Source organism: Theropithecus gelada, chromosome 2 (assembly GCF_003255815.1).
Source record: "Theropithecus gelada isolate Dixy chromosome 2, Tgel_1.0, whole genome shotgun sequence".
NCBI lineage: Eukaryota > Metazoa > Chordata > Mammalia > Primates > Cercopithecidae > Theropithecus > Theropithecus gelada.
Genome location: NC_037669.1, coordinates 93,034,104 through 93,053,517, shown reverse-complemented (window position 1 = coordinate 93,053,517; position 19,414 = coordinate 93,034,104). Strand labels below are relative to the sequence as shown.

The 19,414-nt window shown below is 49.1% G+C and overlaps 1 protein-coding gene across 4 annotated transcripts in view; it reads right to left on the bottom strand.

Moving 5' to 3' along the window:
• Positions 1 to 19,414, bottom strand: part of KIF9 (kinesin family member 9) — a 53,796-nt gene that overhangs the window by 2,375 nt on the left and 32,007 nt on the right. For 2 of the 4 annotated variants that reach the window (XM_025376257.1, XM_025376256.1), the window contains exons 11-20: positions 18,205 to 18,273; positions 17,570 to 17,674; positions 16,396 to 16,451; positions 15,621 to 15,711; positions 14,993 to 15,126; positions 12,913 to 13,107; positions 10,892 to 11,106; positions 6,390 to 6,566; positions 5,981 to 6,096; positions 5,478 to 5,582 (exon numbers count right to left, since the gene is read on the bottom strand). In XM_025376257.1, the coding sequence (XP_025232042.1) occupies positions 5,478 to 5,582; positions 5,981 to 6,096; positions 6,390 to 6,566; positions 10,892 to 11,106; positions 12,913 to 13,107; positions 14,993 to 15,126; positions 15,621 to 15,711; positions 16,396 to 16,451; positions 17,570 to 17,674; positions 18,205 to 18,273 (1,263 nt within the window). Of the gene's footprint in view, positions 1 to 5,477; positions 5,583 to 5,980; positions 6,097 to 6,389; positions 6,567 to 9,645; positions 10,007 to 10,891; positions 11,107 to 12,912; positions 13,108 to 14,992; positions 15,127 to 15,620; positions 15,712 to 16,395; positions 16,452 to 17,569; positions 17,675 to 18,204; positions 18,274 to 19,414 lie in introns of those variants that run through there. The other 2 variants (XM_025376258.1, XM_025376259.1) reach the window with 2 other exon arrangements.

Below are 19,414 nucleotides of genomic sequence, written 5' to 3'. Positions count from 1 at the left end.
AAAAAAAAAAAAAAAAAAAAAAAAAAATTGTTTTTGATTAAAAAGAAAACGCCAGGTGCGGTGGCTCACGCCTGTAACCCCAGCACTTTGGGAGGCCGAAGTGGGCAGATCACCTGAGGTTGGAAGTTTGAGACCAGCCTGACCAACAGGAAAAACCCCATCTCTACTAAAAATACAAAATTAGCCAGGAGTGGTGGCGCATGCCTGTAATCCCAGCTACTTGGGAGGCTGAGGCAGGAGAATCGCTTGAACTCAGGAGGCAGAGGTTGCAGTGAGCCAAGACTGTGCCATTGCTCCAGCCTGGGCAACAAGAGCGAAATTCCATCTCAAATAAATAAATAAATAAATAAATAAATAAATAAAATAAATAAATAAGAAAAAGAAAAGAGGCCAGGCTGAGGCCAGAGAATGGCGTGAACCCGGGAGGCGGAGCTTGCAGTGAGCCGAGATCGCTCCATAGCACTCCAGCCTGGGGTGACATAGCGAGACTCCATCTCAAAAAAAAAAAAAAAAGAAAAGAAAAGAAAAAGAAAAGAAAAGAAAGAAAAAAAATAAGACCAAGCATATTTGAAGGAGAACCAAATACAATGTTTAGATGTAGGAGATGAAACACAACTGAAGAGCATATTAATAAACTAAAAGAGGAATCTAAGGAAGCTACCAGGCCAGGCGTGGTGGCTCATTCCTGTAATAATCCCAGCACTTTGGGAGGCCAAAGTGCGCGGATCATGTGGTCAGGAGTTCGAGACCAGCCTGGCCAACATGGTGAAACCCTGTTTCTACTAAAAACACTAACATTAGCCAGGTATGGTGGTGTGCGCCTATAATCCCAGCTACTCAGGAGGCTGAGGCAGGAGAATTGCTTAAATCTGGGAGGCGGAGGTTGCAATGAGCCAAGATCACACCATTGCACTCCAGCCTGGGCAGCAGAGGAAGACTCCATCTTGGGGGGGAAAAAAGAAATTACCCAGGCTGGGCACGGTGGCTCATGCCTCTAATCCCAGCACTTTGGGAAGTCAAGGCGGGTGGATCATGAGGTCAGGAGTTTGAGACCAGCCTGGCCAACATGGTGAAACCCTGTCTGTATTAAAAATACAAAAATTAGCCAGGTATGGTGGCACACGCCTATAATCCCAGCTACTTGGGAGGCTGAGGCAGGAGAATCCCTTAGAACCCAGCGGGTGGAGGCTGCAGTGAGCTGAGATTGTGGCATTTCACTTCAGCCTGGGTGAAAGAGCAAAACTCCATCTCAAAAAAAAAGTTACCTAAATTACAGCATAGAGAGATGAGGAGCTGGAAGAAACGTAAGATATTTTAAGAGATACAGAGGACAGAATGAAATAAAATACATCTAATCAGAGTCCTAGGAATGAGAATAGAAAGAAAAGGGAGGTAGTATGCAAAAAGATAACAGTTTCAATATCCCTTTCATGATTGAGAAAAAAAAATACACATTCAATGAATAGGAACAGAAAAGAACATCTTCAACCTAATAAAGAGCAGGTTCTAAAGTAAAGCCTTTAAGTGTGCTACCCCAAGTGTGGTCCTGGACTAGCAGCATGGACATCATCTGGGAGTTTATTCAAAATACAGAATCTCAGGCTCCATCAGTATCTGCTCTTTTTTTTTTTTTTTTTTTTATACAGAGTCTCTCTTCATTGCCCAGGTTGGAGTGCAGTGGTGCAAGTTTGGCTCACTGCAACCTCCACCTCCTTGGTTTAAGAGATTCTCACGCCTCAGCCTCCCAAGAGCTGGGATTACAGGCATGCACCACCACAGCTGGCTAATTTTTGTATTTTTAGTAGAGATGGGGTTTCACCACATTGGCCAGGCTGGTCTTGAACTCCTGGCCTCAAGTGATCTGCCTGCCTCAGCCTCCCAAAGTACTGGGATTATAGGCATAAGCTATTGCTACCGGCCATCTGCATTCTGAAAAGACCGCCGGTGATTTGTGTGCACAGCACAGCATGAGACATGCTGCTCTATGGGACCTTCAGAATCCATGTAAGAAACCCCTATGCTTAAGCCTCTCTGGATGGGCTTCAGCTCCTCACAACCATCAGGTCAGTGAAGATGTCAGTTTAATCCTAAATGTAAAGAGTGAAGTCAACTGGGGGAAATGATGACACAAAATCCAGAAACTAAGAAAAAGAATATCGATAAACTCGTGCCATGGTCTAAATGTCAGTGTCTCCCCAAAATTCGTATGTTGAAAGCTAACCCCCATGGCAATGCTATGAAGAGGTGAGGCCTTTGAGAAGTGACAGGTCTTGAGGGTTCTACCCTCAGGGATGGGATTAGTGCCCTATAAAAGGGGCCTGAGGGAGCTCGTTAGTTTATTGCACTTCTGCTGTGTAAGGACACAACTAGAAGGCACCACCTCTGAAGTGGAGGGCAAACCCTTACTAGCCCATATTTGCTGATGCCTTGATGTTACACTTGCCAGCTTCCAGAACTGTGAGCAATACATTTCTGCTGGTTTTTCGTTTTTGTTTTTTTTTTTTTTTTATGGAGTCTCACTCTGTCTCCCAGGCTGGAATGCAGTGGCACAATCTCGGCTCATCGCAAACTCCACCTCCCCGGTTCAAGCAATTCTCCTCCCTCAGCCTCCCAAATAGCTGGAACTACAGGCATGCGCCAGCAGGCCCAGCTAATTTTTGTATTTTTAGTAGAGATGGGGTTTCACCATGTTGGCCAGGCTGGTCTCGAACTCCTGACCTCAAGTGATCCACCCACCTCGGTCTCCCAAAGTGCTGGGATTACAGGCATGAGCCACTGCGCCCAGCCCATTTCTGCTGTTTAGAAGTTCCCCAGTCTAAGGTATTTTGTCACAGCAGCCTAAATGGACTAAGCTTGATTTCTTAAAAATAACAAAATACCTACAAAAAACCATAAGGAAAGTCAAAAGACAAATGACAAACAGGAAAAAATGATTGTAAATCATATCACAAAGAGCTAACTTCTTGGTCAGGTGCAGTGGCTCATATCTGTAATCCCAGCACTTTGGGAGGCCAAGGTGGGTGGATGATCTGAGGTCAGGAGTTCGAGACCAGCCTGGCCAATACGGTGAAACTCCGTCTCTACTTAAAATACAAAAAAATTAGCTGGGTGTGGTTGCGGGTGCCTGTAGTCCCAGTTATTCAGGAGGCTGAGGCAGGAGAATAGTTTGAGCCCAGAGGCAGAAGTTGCAGTGAGCCAAGATTGTGCCACTGCACTCCAGCCTGGGTGACAGAGTGAGACTCTGTCTCAAAAAAAAAAAAAATCCTAAAAATTAGTAAGAAAAAACTGGCCAGGTACAATGGCTCATGTCTGTGATCCCAGCACTTTGGGAGGCCAGGGCAGGCGGATCACTTGAGCCCAGGTGCTTGAGACCAGCCTAGGCAACATGGCAAAACCCCATCTCTACCAAAAAAAAAAAAAAAAAAAAAAATTTAGCTGGGCATGTGGTACATGCCTATAGTCCCAGCTATTCGGGAGGCTGAGGTGGGAGGATTGCTTCAATCTGTGAGGTCGAGGCTGTAATGAGCCATGATCATGCCAGTGCACTCTAGCCTGGGCAACAGAGTGCAACACTGTCTCAAAAGAAAAAAAAAGGAAAAAAAAAAAAAAGGACACAGAAGCACCTATAGGTTGACACAGCATGTTCTTATGATCTTCAGGATGTGTTGCTAAGTAGAAAAAGCAAGATGCAGAAAACTGAGGGGAAGCCAGGCACAGTGGCTCACATCTGTAATCCCAGCACTTTGGGAGGCCGAAGTGGGTGGATCACTTGAGGTCAGGAGTTCGAGACCAGCCTGACCAACATGGTGAACCCCCATCTCTACTAAAAATACAAAAAAGTAGCCGGGCATGATGGCACACCTGTAATCCCAGCTACTCAGGAGGCTGAGGCAGGAGAATCACTTGAACCCGGGAGGCGGAGGTTGCAGTGAGCTAAGATCACACCACTGCACTCCAGCCTGGGTAATAAGAGTGAAATTCTGTACCCCCCAAAAAAAAAAAAAAAAAAAAAAAAAGAGAGAGAGGGAGAGAATGGAAGGAAGGAAGGAAGGAAGGAAGGGAGAAAACTGAGGGAAACGCTAGAAACAAGTGATGGGGTGCCCTGTCAGAGGGGTTGCCAGGATCTGAAGCAAGTGACAGGGGTGCCCTATCAGAGGGGGTTGCCGGGAGCTGATGGAAGGGGACAGTGTTTGTACTTTCTTTTTTATTTTTGGAGACGGAGTCTCTCACTCTGTCACCCAGGCTGGAGTGTAATGGTGCAATCCCTGCTCACTGCAACCTCCGCCTCCCAGGTTCTAGCAATTGTCCTGCCTCAGCCTCCCCAGTGGCTGGGACTACAGGAGCACGCTGCCACACCCAGCTAAGTTTTTGTATTTTAGTAGAGACAAGGTTTCACCATGTTGCCCAGGCTGGTCTCGAACTCCTGAGCTCAGGCAATACACCTGGTTCAGCTGCCCAAAGTGCTGGAATTACAGGCTTGAGCCACCGTGCCCAGCCAGAGCCACTGTGCCCAGCATTTTTTTTTCTTTTTTTTATATAGAGTTTCGTTTTATTGCACAGGCTGGAGTAAAGGTGGTATGATCTTGGCTCACTGCAACCTCTACCTCCCAGGTTCAAGCGATTCTCCTGCCTCAGCCTGTTGAGTAGCTGGGATTACAAACATGTGCCACCACGCCTGGCTAATTTTTTGTATTTTTAGTAGAGACAGGGTTTCATCATGTTGCCCAGGCTGGTCTTGAACTCCTGACCTCAAGTGATCCACCCACCTCAGCCTCCCAAAGTGCTTGGATTACAGGCATGAGCCACCGTGCCCAGCCATACACTTTCACGCTTTCTTAATGTTTGAAACACCTGAATATATCACCTATTGAGTATGTTAATAAATAACTACAAAAATATTTGTGAAAGAATGAACTCACTTGGGCATCTGCCCTGTGTGCATCTGCCACTTGCTGTATAAGCACTGCCTCTGCACGAACAGGAGTGTGCAGTGCACAGGGCCCTCTGTGTTCTAGCTCTAGGCCAGGCCTTAGTAGAGTGGAGATCCTCTGCACCAGCCTAACCTGCTCGAGGAGGAGAGTACCCCACCCAATCTATAGCTAACACCATGTCTAGCTATGCCTCAGCTGCATGTGATCTTCTGTCCCCTGCCACCTGTGCAAAGTGGACCCTGTTGGTCCTCCCTGACAGGTGGAAGCCTCAGGGGATCCCTGGGCTTTGTGCTGCGAACCATACATAGGCTAGTCAGTACTGACCAGCCATGTCTTGGCCTGGCCATGGTTGGTGGGACTCCTCTAGGGTCCAGCCCAATCGCAGTCCAGTTGGCAGAAGACACCCACTGACTGAGGGTGACTAATCTCCTTGGAATGGCATCACTCCTCCCTTACTTCTCTAAAGTAGGGAATATGATCCTGGGTTTCCTAGTCATGAGGTCACTGAGGCCCCCAGCCTCCTGGAGACATAGGCCTCTGAGTTACCTTCTGCTCTGTCTTGACTTTGGCATTGTAGAAGGAGATGGAATCAGGGCCCTCAGGAAGCACCCTCTGCTGCAGCTGGCTGAATTTGTCCTGGTCATCTTCTCCCTGGGGGAGGAGAGTCTCTTTAGCATGGTATTGTCAGGATATACCCTAGCAGAGCCTGTGATGGGCATCAGGGCGGTTTGTGCCATACACCCCCATACCAAAAGGGCATCTCACAGCCCTCCAGCCCCCATGTCTGTCAGTGTTCCCACAGACAACCTGTAACTGCTGCCTGAGCAGGATGAACTGCTTTAGAAAGGTGGCAGTAGCAAGAGTGGTATTTTCCCCCATCCCTTGGTAACCGAGGAGAGACCTGTACCTGCCCACCTGCCTGGGCTGGCTATGGAGAGGCTGGGTGCACCACACACACTGCCATGTTTGTGATGAGAACAGAGATCAAGGGGCACTGCCCATTGCCCCATGCTTAACCACTGCCACACTCCTGCCCTTGTGCTGCTCACCAGAGACACAATCCTGTTCACGGGAACCATGCCTGGCCGGATGCTGCCGCCTGGCTTCAATGCCATCTGCATGTCCTCAGGGATGACAAAGGACTCATTGTACCAGATGTCAAATTCTACAAGGAGGTGAGGAGACAGAACCTGAGGAAGCTGGTAAGGGCTGTGTGCTCTCATCTGTCTTATATCTGTCGCAGACTCACCACCTGTTTACTTTCTGCTCCAGGGTCTTACCCTGTCCCCATCTCCATCTCTGGCCCTCACAGTCCTGGGAACCACACATCTGAAGCCCCTGCCCAGCCCCTGGCTCTGCCAGAGAGAAACTCTGAGGGTGCTTCCAGAACTCAGGCTGTGGCCTCTCCCTGAGCCTCCTTGTACCTCAGGTGGCGGCCAACCTTCCCAACTGTCGCACCCATGAGCAGGCGGTGGCGACACTGATCCACTAGGTGCTGGCAATACTGGATCTCAGCCCTGAGGTCACGCAGGTCCTGGTACTCGCTGCGGTACTGCTTCTTGAGGTCTTTGAGCTTCAGGATCAGCAGGAATTCCTCCTCATCGATGATCATCAGCCCCTTGTTTTCATATTCACCTGCAAGGTGATGGAAGAAGTCAGGAAAAGAGGTGTCCACCTGAAATTGGGGGAGGAAGGGACTCCAGAAGGCGGGCACAGAGCTGGCAAATCATGAAGACAGGAGACCACAGGCAGGGCTGGGTCATGGCAAGCAGATGGGTAAAGCACAAGAAGGCCAGGCTGCCAGGGCATAATCTCACAGGGAGGGGAGCTCAGCTCAGTGGGGCCACACTGGCATTTTAGGACAAACAGGAGCAGAGGGCAGGGGAAGGTGCAGAAGGCCCATGCTCCATGCTTATTTTATTTAAAACTCTATTAGCCAAAGATATTTAGTAAGCACCCCTAGTATACAAATGTCTATTTTTCTTGTAAATTACATCTACAAACTGCCATCACTGGCTAGTAGTACAAGGCACTTGGGCAAGGCTCCTTATTAATAACAGCAGATGTTCAAATTGTCTCTTGCTGATTCCCACATCCACCAGCTACTTTTTTTTTTTTCCTTTTTGAGATGGAATCTTGCCTTGTTGCCCAGGCTAGAGTGCAGTGGCACAATCTCAACTCACTGCAACCTCCATCTCCCGGGTTCAAGCGATTCTCCTCCCTCAGCCTCCTGAATAACTGGGATTACAGGCATGTGCCACCACGCCCAGCTAAGTTTTGTAGTTTTAGCAGAGACGGGGTTTCACCATGTTGCCCAGGCTGGTCTTGAATTCCTGACCTCAGGTGATCCGCCCACCTCGGCCTCCCAAAGTGGTGGGATTACAGGCGTGAGCCACCATGCGCAGCTCACTAGCTACCTTCTTGTTAGAGATGATTAGACATCTATATCGTGTTGAGTAGCTGTCAAAGGGCTCCAGGGACAAGGGTTAGTGCTATTCGTCTCTTTGCAAGGATCTTTTAAGGTCTGTCAGTTCAGTGACAGTTGTTGGGTTAACACAAAATAATATGATGTACAAAGCCATTCACCCTGCTCTCCACTGCTCACAGCACCTGAAAGCTTAGCAAAGGCATCACATCAATCCCCATCCCCAAGTGTAAGGCAAGTGTGTTCTGCACATGACCTGAGGTGTGTGGCTGGGGTGCATGAGGCAGCCCCCAGGTGCTAGAGGAAAGTGTTAGCACTTCCACTGATGTTTATTGAGAAAAAAGTGAGACACATTAAAAGTCACTAATGGAGTCATTAATGGAAAAGCAAGTGTCTTGACTTTGGGATCTGGGATCTGGAGTGGGGAGTGGGAGTCACCCTCACCAGGTGTCTCACCTTCAGTGCGGAGCAATCTGCTGCGGTCTCTATGCTGTGGGAGGTCTCTGATGTGATTATTTGAATAAGCCACAATCCTTTACAGAGTAGAGTCTTTACAGTACTCTGTTGAGATGGGGAGTAACTGTGAACATCTTTTGTTCTACTCAGAGAATCTCTGATTATCTCCAGGAAAAAAAAGAGTTGAATTAAAGATGATTTTACATTTTTACATTTTTCTTTTTTCTTTTCTTTGTTTCTTTTTCTTTTTCTTGAATTACTGGCCTCAAGTAATCCTCCTGCTTCAGCCTGTCAAATAGCTGGAATTATAAGCGTATGCCACCACAACTGGCAATTTTGTATTTTTCTTTTACAAAAGACTAATGTTCCAAATATGCTGACCTTTCTGGGTCAACAAGTGGCTATCAATCATAAGGTATCTAAGAGATTGATTGATTGATTGACTGATTGGACAGGGCCTCACTCTGTCGCCAAAGCTAAAGTTCAGTGACACGATCATGGCTCACTGCAACCTCAACCTTCTTGGCTCAGGTGATCCTTTCACCGTGCCTCCCAAGTAACTGAGACCATAGGCATGTGCCACCACACCCAGCTAATTTTTTATGTTTTTTTTTGTAGAGACAGGGTCTCACTCTGTTGCCCAGGCTGGTCTCAAACTTCTGTGCTAAGCAATCCACCCACCTCGGCCTCCCAAAGTGCTGAGATTACAGGTGTGAGCCACCTTGCCTGGCCTAGGAGATATGACTTTACTTGATCTGTTCAAGTAAATTCAATAAAATAAAGGTATTTTATTAATATTTTAATAATCAGTGGAAAAACACTACTTTTGGAGGAGAGCACAAAAATGAGTTTTTTTGATACTGATAGATAAAATTTTAAATATTAAAAATTTGTTGGGTCAGGCGCTGTGACTCACACCTGTAATCCCACCACTTTGGGAGGCTGAGAAGGGCAGATCACGAGGTCAGGAGATTGAGACGATCCTGGCTAATATGGTGAAACCCTGTCCCTACTAAAAATACACAAAATTAGCCGGGCATGTTGGCAGGTGCCTGTAGTCCCAGCTACTCAGGAGGCTGAGGCAGGAGAATGGCGTGAACCCAGGAGGTGGAGCTTGCAGTGAGCCAAGATCACGCCACTGCACTTCAGCCTGGGCGACAGAGCGAGACTCTGTCACACACACACAAAAAATTTTTTTTGGCCGGGTGCAGTGGCTCACACCTGTAATCCCAGCACTTTGGGAGGCTGAAGTGGGCAGATCACCTGAGGTCGGGAGTCCAAGACCAGCCTGACCAACATGAAGAAACCCTAAAAATAAAAATTAGTTGGGCGTGGTGGCGCATGCCTGTAATCACAGCTACTTGGGAGGCTGAGGCAGCAGAATTGCTTGAACCCGGGAGGCAGAGGTTGCAGTGAGCCAAGATCGTGCCATTGCACTCCAGCCTCGGCAACAAGAGTGAAACTCTGTCTCAAAAAAGAAAAAAAATAATTTTAATGCCTTCCTCATCTCATCCTTTGAAACTGTCCACTTTCAGGTGTATTTAGGAGTACATGATATGCCAGCATAGCATGCATATATTTTATCTTAAATATGTAATAAGGAGCTGTATGTTCAAAGAAAGTGTGAGCAGAGAGGACAAAGAAGTGCTTGTTTGTCCCATAAAATCTTCACCACGTCCTCTCCCTGTGGTTCTGGATAGGGGTATGTCTATAGCCACCATCACTGGCCTTCTCCAGCTTCCCAGACCCGTGGAGGGCTTTGCCCTTAGGAATAGCATGTCATAATTGGTCTGTGAGGTATAAGAATGGCCCCAAGAATTAGAACATAAAGTTGCCCTCTGAGAAACAATTGTTTAATTTTTTTTTTTTTTTTTTTTTTTTTTTCTGAGACAGTCTTGGTCTGTCACCCAGACTGGAGTGCAGTGGCGCAATCTTGCCTCACTGCAACCTCTGCCTCCTGGGTTCAAGCAATTTTCATGCCTCAGCCTCCCAAGATGCTGGGATTACAGGTATGCACCACCATACCCTGCTCCTCTGAGAAATAAATGAGTAAAATGCACCTTCTGTGAGTGAGATGATGCATCTGACTTGCAGGAATAAACCAAGTGACATCTGGAGATCATTTATGAAAGCTGGCCTGGAACAGGGTTGTGATTTAGCAAGGGAAAGCCCAGTAACCTGTGGTGTTTCCTGTCTGGAAGAAGACAATAAGACTGAGCCAGGAGTGTGAAGAACAGTGTGGCCTCTGAACCACCTGTCCCAGAGTTGGAATTGTCACTCATTAAAATGCAGGTCCTGGGCCCTGCTCCATCTCTCCTCAGTCAGAACCACTTGCTGAGGGGCTGGGAATCTGCACTTGACCAGCCCTCCCAGATAAGTCATCTGAACACGTAAGCTTGATGGGCCTTGGCCCTCAGTGCAGGTGTGGGCGGTGCACACCACCAGGACAAGGACACTGGGTCAGGGTAACCAGGTGAGCACCCTCCCCACATTGGGGTCCTTTGCTCTTTGAGCCTGGAGCACCCTCTGCCACCTGCCCTAGGAGACAAGACTTTGACAGACCAGCACCGGTGTCATGGATTCAGCATAGGGAATGGCCTTACTGAAAGTGAGTCCCTTGGCTCTCTGGCATCCATATTCTTGTTCCCTTACTTGGTTTTCCATAGTCCCTACCAGCAGCCCCACCTCAATCTGACCACCTGGAGCAGTGAGGAAACCACACAGAGACCCATGGACCTTGTAGAAGTCACCAGCTACCCATCTCCCAGTGATACCTCTGCAGGACAAAAGGCCTGTTTCACCATGGACAGTAGCACATATGGGGTGGAAGGCCCAGCACCTAGGTCTGAGATAATGCAACAATGAGGGACCCACAGGCAGAGGCTGGCTGACAGGGGAGGACTCTGAGGCTCTCAGGGGCTGACCAGAGCTAAGTGATCTGACCTATGGGTGAAGGCCACACCCTAGTACCCCCACTGGCCCCTCCCATCTCAGTCCTCTAGTGCCAAGGGCTGTTCTGCTTCGACCAGCATGACTCTGAGACCCCAAAGCTCCCTAGCCATCTTTCCATCACATTTACCTTGCTTCTCCCGCAGTGACTTCTGGAAATCCAGGGCCTCCTTGGTCACATCAATCTCCCGCTTGATGGCATTGATGCGCTGCGTGGTCTCGCTGGCCCTTTTCCTCCGTTCGTTCAAGATGGATTTGTTTTCTTTGAAAATTCGGTTGATCTCACTACCTCGCTCGTTCTTAAACTCCTCAAAGGCCACTGGTTTGGAGGGTGGGGTGTCGGGCCTTGAGATGCAAGGGTGAGACCAAAGAGGATAAATGAGGTGGCTGCCTTGGAGCCACCAGGCACTTCATCTTTCTTCCCTGGGGCTTCTGTGGGCAGGAGGCAGAAGTGCTAGGCACCACCTACCCCAGACAGGAGCTAAACTGTGTGTGAATCATTCCCTCTTCTTTGTTTTACTCAGCACATGTACAAGGTCACATGCCCATGGCAGAAAGGGAGGAAAGCAAGGAAAAGTATAAGAAAAAAACAACAATAAGAAAAGAAAAGAACAATGGCGTATGGTGGTGTGTCTCCTTCTGGATTTCTTTCCTTTTTTTTTTTTTGAGACAGAGTTTTGCTCTTGTTGCCCAGGCTGGAGGGCAATGGCGCAATCTTGGCTCACTGCAACCCCCACCTCCTAGGTTCAAGCGATTCTCCTGCCTCAGCCTCCCGAGTAGCTGGGATTACAGGCATACGCCACCACGCCTGGCTAATTTTTTAAATTTTAGTAGAGACTGGGTTTCTCCATGTTGGTCAGGCTGGTCTCAAACTCCCGACCTCAGGTGATCCACCCGCCTCGGCCTTGGCCTCCCAAAGTTCTGGGATTACAGGCATAAGCCACCACGCCTGGCCCTGGATTTCTTTTATGTGTATATATATATATATATATGGTTTTGGTTTTTTTTTTTTGAGACAGTATCTTGCTCGGTTGCCCAGGCTGGAGTTCAGTAGCTCAATCATAGCTCACTGCAGCCTTGAGCTCCTGGGCTCAATCAATTCTCATGCCTCAGCCTCCTGAGTAGCTCGGACTACAGGCATGTGCTCCCATGCTCAGCTACCTTTTAATTTTGTATAGAGACAGACTCCCACTATGTTGCCCAGGCTCTCCAACTCCTGGGTTTAAGCAATCCTTTCACTTTGGCCAACCGATGTGCTGCAAGCATGAGCCACCATGCCTGGCCTCTTTGGTATATTTTTGAATGGCTAAGGCCATGCAGTATGTTTAATTTTACATCTTACTTTTTTCAAAAGAGCATTTCATGTTATTAAAAACCCTTTGAGAACTCTAGTTAATGAGTGTAAGATGAAGTGTTGGGGCAAGGGGAAGTGGATTGATGTGGGCAACTTTGAAATGCATCAAAAAAATAACATAGAGGAATAGAAGGATAGAGGCAGAATGAAACAAGAATAGTAACATGTAAATTGTAGAATTGGGAGGATGCTTGGTGTACAGGTGTTCACTGTACAATTATTTCAACTTCTCTGAATGTTTAGAAATGTTCATAGGCTGAAATTCTTCATGGACAACCCAATGGCAGAGAACAATTCACTTAGTGCCCTTTCCCTAGTGTTGGCTACTGAAGGTGTTTCAAAAATATATATATATTGCTTTTTAAATAAATGATGAATACATATCTTTTGCATAAATCTTGTTTCACATCTATTTCCTTAGGATAGATCCTTAAAAACTCATCAGGGAGAGAGGCTGAGTGATTCAAGGAAAGGGAAGAGGTTATATTCTTTCATATCTTAAAAATTTTTAATCTTTTGAATGCAGTACTTGTACAAAAGATACATAACTTTATTTAAATAATTGCTATTTGGAGGGTCTAAAATGATTCCATGTTTAATTGTACATCTTGGATGACTCCTGAGGTTGGATCATTTTGCAGGTGCATAGTCATGTTTTCTTCCTTGGGGACTGTGCTCCTAGTCTTTGCCTATTATTCCTTATTTTATTTCTCTTTTATCTGCAGGTACTCTTTACATGTTGAGGATCACATATGGTTTTGTTTGATCTGGTGCAGAAGCTAACATTAGCTGATTACCTAATTGGGCGTAATTCCTCCTTCGGGGAGTCTGAGGGAAGGGGCTCAATGCTGGAAGTTTCCCGGTCCCGCGAAAGCATGTCTTTGACATCCCCATCTTTGGAGGATGGGACCAGCTGGGTCTTGGAGGTGGAAACGTAATCCAAGTCCTTCCCATTCACAGGGCTGCTGGCACCTTCCTTTCTTGCCAAGGAGCTGGAAGAAGGCATGGAAGCCCCAGGGTTCAGTCATGGGCAGTGAGGTATCACAGATGCCAGGATGAGTGACCTTTCTCAGCACTCACTACACTGGGAGCCCCACCTCACTCAGCTCCCACCTTGTTCATATTCCTAGGTAAAAGCGCAAATAGTGTGATGCTAAGCCAGGCAGATGTGGAGGAAGAAGAGGGCATTTTTCTCCCTTTTATCAGAACAAAGAGCTCTCAGTGGTCTTGGCAGGAGACGCTTGGGAAAAATGGGTACAATCTCCAGGGACTGAAAGTGTATGGACCTGTGGGATGGGCCACAGGTTCTCAGGAACCACCATGGCTGCTGAGGTCTGAGTCATACAGGCTACCCTGGGAAGGACTGGCAGAGCCCCATACAGGGTGGGTCTGTCTGTGGACCAATGGTAAGGCAGGATGGCTCTGCCCTGCTGTTCTTTTTTTTTTTTTTTTTTTTTTTTTTTTGAGACAGAGTCTACCTCTGTTGCCCAGGCTGGAGTGCAGTGGCGTGATCTTGGCTCACTGCAAGCTCCACCTCCCAGGTTCACACCATTCTCCTGCCTCAGCCTCCTGAGTAGCTGGGACCACAGGCGCCCGCCACCACGCCTGGCTAATTTTTTTGTATTTTTAGTAGAGATGGGGTTTCACCGTGTTAGCCAGGATGGGCTCGATCTCCTGACCTCGTGATCCGCCCGTCTCGGCCTCCCAAAGCGCCGGGATTACAGGCGTGAGCCACCGCGCCCGGCCTGCCCTGCTGTTCTTACTGGTCCACACCCTGTTCTCCACACCAGCTCCCAGAAAAGTAGCTGTCCTCCCTGCCGAAGCAACAGTGCTTGGTGCCTTTCTCCAAGAAGAGGCAGATCTGAGGACCGAACTGGCAGGAGGATGCCCATGGCTCTTCCCAAAGGTCTGAGGATAGGAAATCTGTTTCTTCCTCTTTCATCCTCCTTGCAACAAGTGTGGCTCAGGGGACTGAGCCTCAACCAATCAACTACTGCACTGGTTATCCGGAAGCAGAACAGAGAGGGTTGGGGTGGGACTGCACTCATGAAGAGGCAGGAGGAGGCCAGGGACACTGGCATCCTCTGCTGCCTGACTCTTGTCCTGCGTGTAACAGTTTTCTACAATCAGCTCTGGCCCGTGGCCTGCGCTCACTCACTTATCCTCACAACAACCTCAACAACAACCTCAATGACTTGGATGCTATTATTATTTTTCCCATTTTGGAGATGCAGAAACAGGCACAGAGTGGTTCTCATGTCTCACATGGGGTGACCCCTTGGGTGTGAGAAGTGCAGAGCAGGGAGGGGAGCCCAGGCGTCAGCTCCAGAGCCTGTGCTCTTACCCACCACTACACAGCACCCCGGGAGAGTGGGCTCACTAAGTGAACCTAAATGCTCTTCCCACCTTGCACATACAAACAGATCTTGCCTGAAAGGTGAACTGGAGTTTTAGGTGACCTGAGTGCCAGTCGGCAGGAAGACCCTAGTGAAGTGAGGGGAGGCAGTACAACATAAAGTACCAGAGGGCATGGGCTCTGGGGAGCTGGTCCAGCTTCTCGCTGCCATTCCACTAGTCATTGGTGGTGTGGCCTTGGGGAGTGACTTCCCCTCTCTAAGCCTCTGTTTCTTCATCAGTATAATGAAGACATTAACTCCCACCTCACCAGGTTGCTGTGAAGATGAGAGGTGATTCTTGTGGGGTTCCAAACCAACCCCAGCCCGGACCCCACAGACTTGCTAGTATTGGCAGCAGTGACGTCCATTGCGCCAACCCAGTAGCTGAGACACCGGGGGAAGGCGGGAACAGTGCACATCCTCCCATTCACCCACCGAGGAGGGCCAGCTGCTGAGGAGGCAGAGCGGCAAGGTCACTCACCTAAGGGGCTCTTTGAATGTCTTCTTGGACTTGGCTTTCTTCCCAGGTTTGGTAGAGAAAGGGGCAACTCCGAGTCCAAAGTTTTGTCCTTCAGGCTCACCCACTAGGTGGCCATCAACATCCACAAGCCCCGCCTACATAGAGAGGCCAGCCAAAGGTCTGTGAGTTAGATTAAGGGCTTGGGCCCCTTGGGGACCCACGTGTATATGGCCCAAGGCTCAGGGTGGACATGTTCACCGTACACACCAAGGTTTGGCAGCTGCTAATGCCAGCCTCAGGCTGTCCCCAGTAGAGCGGTCCCTGATCACTCTGCCAAATGTTCACTTTCCACATGCACCCCCTCACCAGTATGGCACCTCATTCCATACTCCGGGGATTTAAAAGCTTATTTCCAACCTAATTCCAGGAATTTGTCTTTAATATTGTTATCCATGTTTCTACCTTATGGAAATTATTTTTAATTCAAAAGTGGTTTACTCTTACACAGGTCGCCTATGTTCATTCTGGTGTTACCTTTATCTGTTGCAATCCTAGCTCTGGTTTAATGCATAATACTTGCTGGCTCTGCAAAGGTCTGAGGATGGGAAATCTGAGGTGAGTGCTGTCGGCAAGTGGCAAATATGCTTACCTTCTGGACAGCAGAAATGGCTGCAAAGTCATTCCTGTCAATGAGGGTGTACTTCCTGCGCAAAGTGGACTCCACTTCCTGTTCCTGTTGGCTTGGGAGACAGCACAAGAGAACAGCTTGTACCTGGAGCCATGCTGAATCCACTGGGGTAAGAACCAAGTACTGGGGTTAAAAGTCATATGGGCAAGGTCCCTTGTATGGGGCCACACCTTCATCATGAACCAGACCAGACAAAAGGACAAAGGACTCACTTTCCCCTGCCCCATTGCATATACCCACTGTCCAACCCCCAAACCTGCAGGGGCCACCTTATGCCATGTGTATCTGCTCCAAGATGACACTTGATAAGGACTGTAAGCTTCACTTGGGACCATGTGGGGTTCTGTCTTAGGTTCTGTCTCTAACAGGCCCCTTGGAATCATGTGACCAGCTTTAGTGACACCACCTAGCATAAGCTGCTTAGACTATGGGTATGTTTGTACCCAAGTAAACCACAAATGCTTCCTGAGGTGGGGGTGTGTGGCAATATTCACAAGGTGAATATTCACAACGCCCTGCTCTGGGCACACTCAGAGCTGGCATTTCATAAACACCTCCTGTCCAATTAATGAACTCACTGAATATCTACCAGGGACCCAGGCATGCCCCCAAGTACTCTAATTTGGCTCTTCATCCACAAGCATGAAGAGGATGCTCTTGGAGGCAAGTGCCCAGATCGCAGGAGATGAAAATGGCAGCCTGATGTAGGAGTGAGGCAGCGGTGGGGGTCTCTCACCTTAGAACCACCCGGAACTGGTTGAACACCTCCTTGATCTGTCTAAGGTTGATTATCTGGAGGGAAGAGAGCAAGGCAGAGGTTAGACCAAGGGCACCTAGAGGGACCAGGTTGCGTCTATGTTAGTAGAGAAATCAAGACCCCTTGGCTGACTCCTGGACCATCTGTCTCGAGAAGAGGACATTTGCATACAGCCTCTCAGCAAAGTGGCAGCCAAGCCCTTCTCCAGAGCACAGAAATACCTGATTAATAATTTTAAAACTAAGTGTTTGCTGAGGCTATAAAAACCACCTTTTCTAAGTGGAGACCTCTATAAAACGAAATGATTCTATACCTTGAAAATACCTTCTAAAGTTTTTTATAAATAAAACGTATTTCCTCAGCTTTCTCTTACTTCCAAAAGGCTCTGCCTGCTGCCTTCAGATGGAGCCCATTTATGGGCCTGTCTGCATGGGCACAGACACGCACACATGAGGCCAGAGGAAGGTTACTGGCCTCCTCCCGGGCCTAAAGCCCACAGCATTCCCCTTGACCAAGGGTTAATTTGGGACTGCCCCTCCTATGAAGGCCAGAAGAGTCCATCCCTTAGTTGCCCCAGGCCTGCTTCTTGGAGCTGCCCATAGTAACAGCCAGGGGGGTCTGCCCATGTCTCCAAGAAGAGGGGTTCGATGGACTACACTGTGAAAACAGGATGCAGCCTCTTCCCCCTGAGGACCCTTCCTTGTGGGGCAGTTTCCCCCTCCTTGGCCCACTCCAACATGGGCCCTGGGGTCTACCTTGTAGACAACCAGCATGACCACCATCCTTTATCAGCTTCATTCTGCGGACACAGTCAAGCCACCCAGGTGCAGCAGTTCAGTTCATCACCACTCCGTTTCCCTCCCCACTAGGCAGGTAAGGCCACTGAAGTACACGCGGTTGAGTATTTTGCCAAGGTCACTCAGCAAAGAAGCAGCTGAGCTAGGATTCAATCCCAGAAAGCCTGGCTCTAGGGCCTGTGCTTGTGCCCCTGAGATGAGCTGAAGGGTCCCTGACATCAAGAGTCCGGCACCACCCTCCACCCACTGCACCCATTCATGTGAGGTTCTGAGGCTAGCAGAGCATGCGTTGGGGTGTGCCCAAGATAGGGAGGTCCAGGCTGGCTCAGCACAGTGGTCACAGAGGGGTTCCTTACATCGATCTCGTCCAGCGTCCCCTCCAGGTACCTCCGCACCTGGGAGTTGATCTCAGCAATCTGGATTTCATCCATGGCTTCATAGGTCACAAAGGTGCGGTTGGTCTTGAAGGAGGATGAAGAACATGTGGATAAGCAACAAGAACCCGAGCCCATGCGGGAGTGGCAGGGGCCATTCTGAGAGGCAAAGTAGGGAGGCTGGGCACAGGCCCTGGCTGACCAAGCTGGCTCATTCCCTTCATCATCGGGTCCTGCCAGAGGGCCTAACACACAGGCCAGGTGCTTGAGTCAGAGATGGGTAATGGGGTCGGGGAGGAAAGGAAAGTCCCTCAGACATGGGGCCTGCTACTCCAGACAGAGGCTCTGCTGCCTGAGTCCCAGCAGACTCTGCAGCATAAGAACTGCGAGGACGGGAGGCATGCGCTGCCTCTGGCTTGAGGCCCCTCAGGACCACTGGAGGACTCTGCCCCCACCCCCTGTCCTCATGGCCCCTTGCTGCTGCCCCTTTCCTGCCACTCAGCCTGCCCCCTGACCCCGCCTACTACCGGCCTTGACCCATTATGCTGTCTGCCCCTAGCCCCAGTCGCCCCTTATCCCAGCACCTCTGCCCTCCTTCCTTGCCTCTAGCCTCTTACCAGGCTGTCATGGATGGCCAGTTCCTGCTTGAGCAGTGCTAGTTCCTTCTCCAGGTTCTTGACCATTCTCTGCCGGGAAACATGGTAGGGTGGGGGCCAACAGGAAGGGTCATCAGAGAAGCTACCCTGTCTCTTCCACAGCCAGAGCACAATTCTTCATTCTGTGCCCAGACATCCCGGCCATTCCTGGATCCACAGGGTATGCTTTCAGCTTCTGTCGATTACCTCCCCACTGGTGACTCTTCCCCAACTGGGGTGAGTTTAGGGTCTGGGAGGACCTGAATAGTACCCTGGCCTTTGCTACTGCCTCAAAAGAGACAGCACAAGCTACAGGGCCACCTCAAACCCCAACTCCCAGGGGCCCCAAGCTTCTTCCAGTCTACCAGGATAATGGCCCTTTCGGTGCAGCCTGTAGACTCCAGAATGCCTTCTCTTTTTTTGAGACAGAGTTTTGCTCTTGTTGCCCAGGCTGGAGTGCAATGGTGTGGTCTCAGCTCACTGCAACCTCCGCCTCCTGGGTTCAAGTGATTCTCTTGGCTCAGCCTACTGTGTAGCTGGGATTACAGTTGCCCACCACCACACCCAGCTAATTTTTATAATTTTAGTAGAGACATGGTTTCACCATGTTGGCCAGGTTGGTCTCAAACTCCGGACCTCAGGTGATCCACCCACCTCAGCCTCCCACAGTGCTGGGATTACAGGCATGAGCCACCATACCCAGCACCAGAATGCTTTCTTTTTAGAGACAGGCTCTTGCTCTGTCCTCCAGGCTGGAGTGCAGTGTCACCATCATGGGTCACTGCAGCCTCAACCTCCTGGGCTCAAGCAATCCTCTCACCTCAGTCTCCTGAGTAGGTCATGCTACAGGTACACACTGCCATACCCAGCTAATTTTTGTAGAGACAGGGGTCCCACTATGTTGCCCATGCTGGTTTCAAACTCGTGGGCTCAGGCAATCCTCTCGCCTCGGACTCCCAAAGGCTGGGATTACAGGTGTGAGCCACCGTGCCTGGCCTCCAGGATGCTTTCTATGCATGGTTATGACCCTCATCCTTTTACCCTCATCCTCACCAACCACTGCATGAACATATCACCACTCCCCAATGATAATCATGTATGTCACCTCTTATTTTTTATTTTTTTTTGAGATGGGGTCTTGCTCTGTTGCCCAGGCTGGAGTACAGTGGCGTGATCTCGGCTCACTGCAACC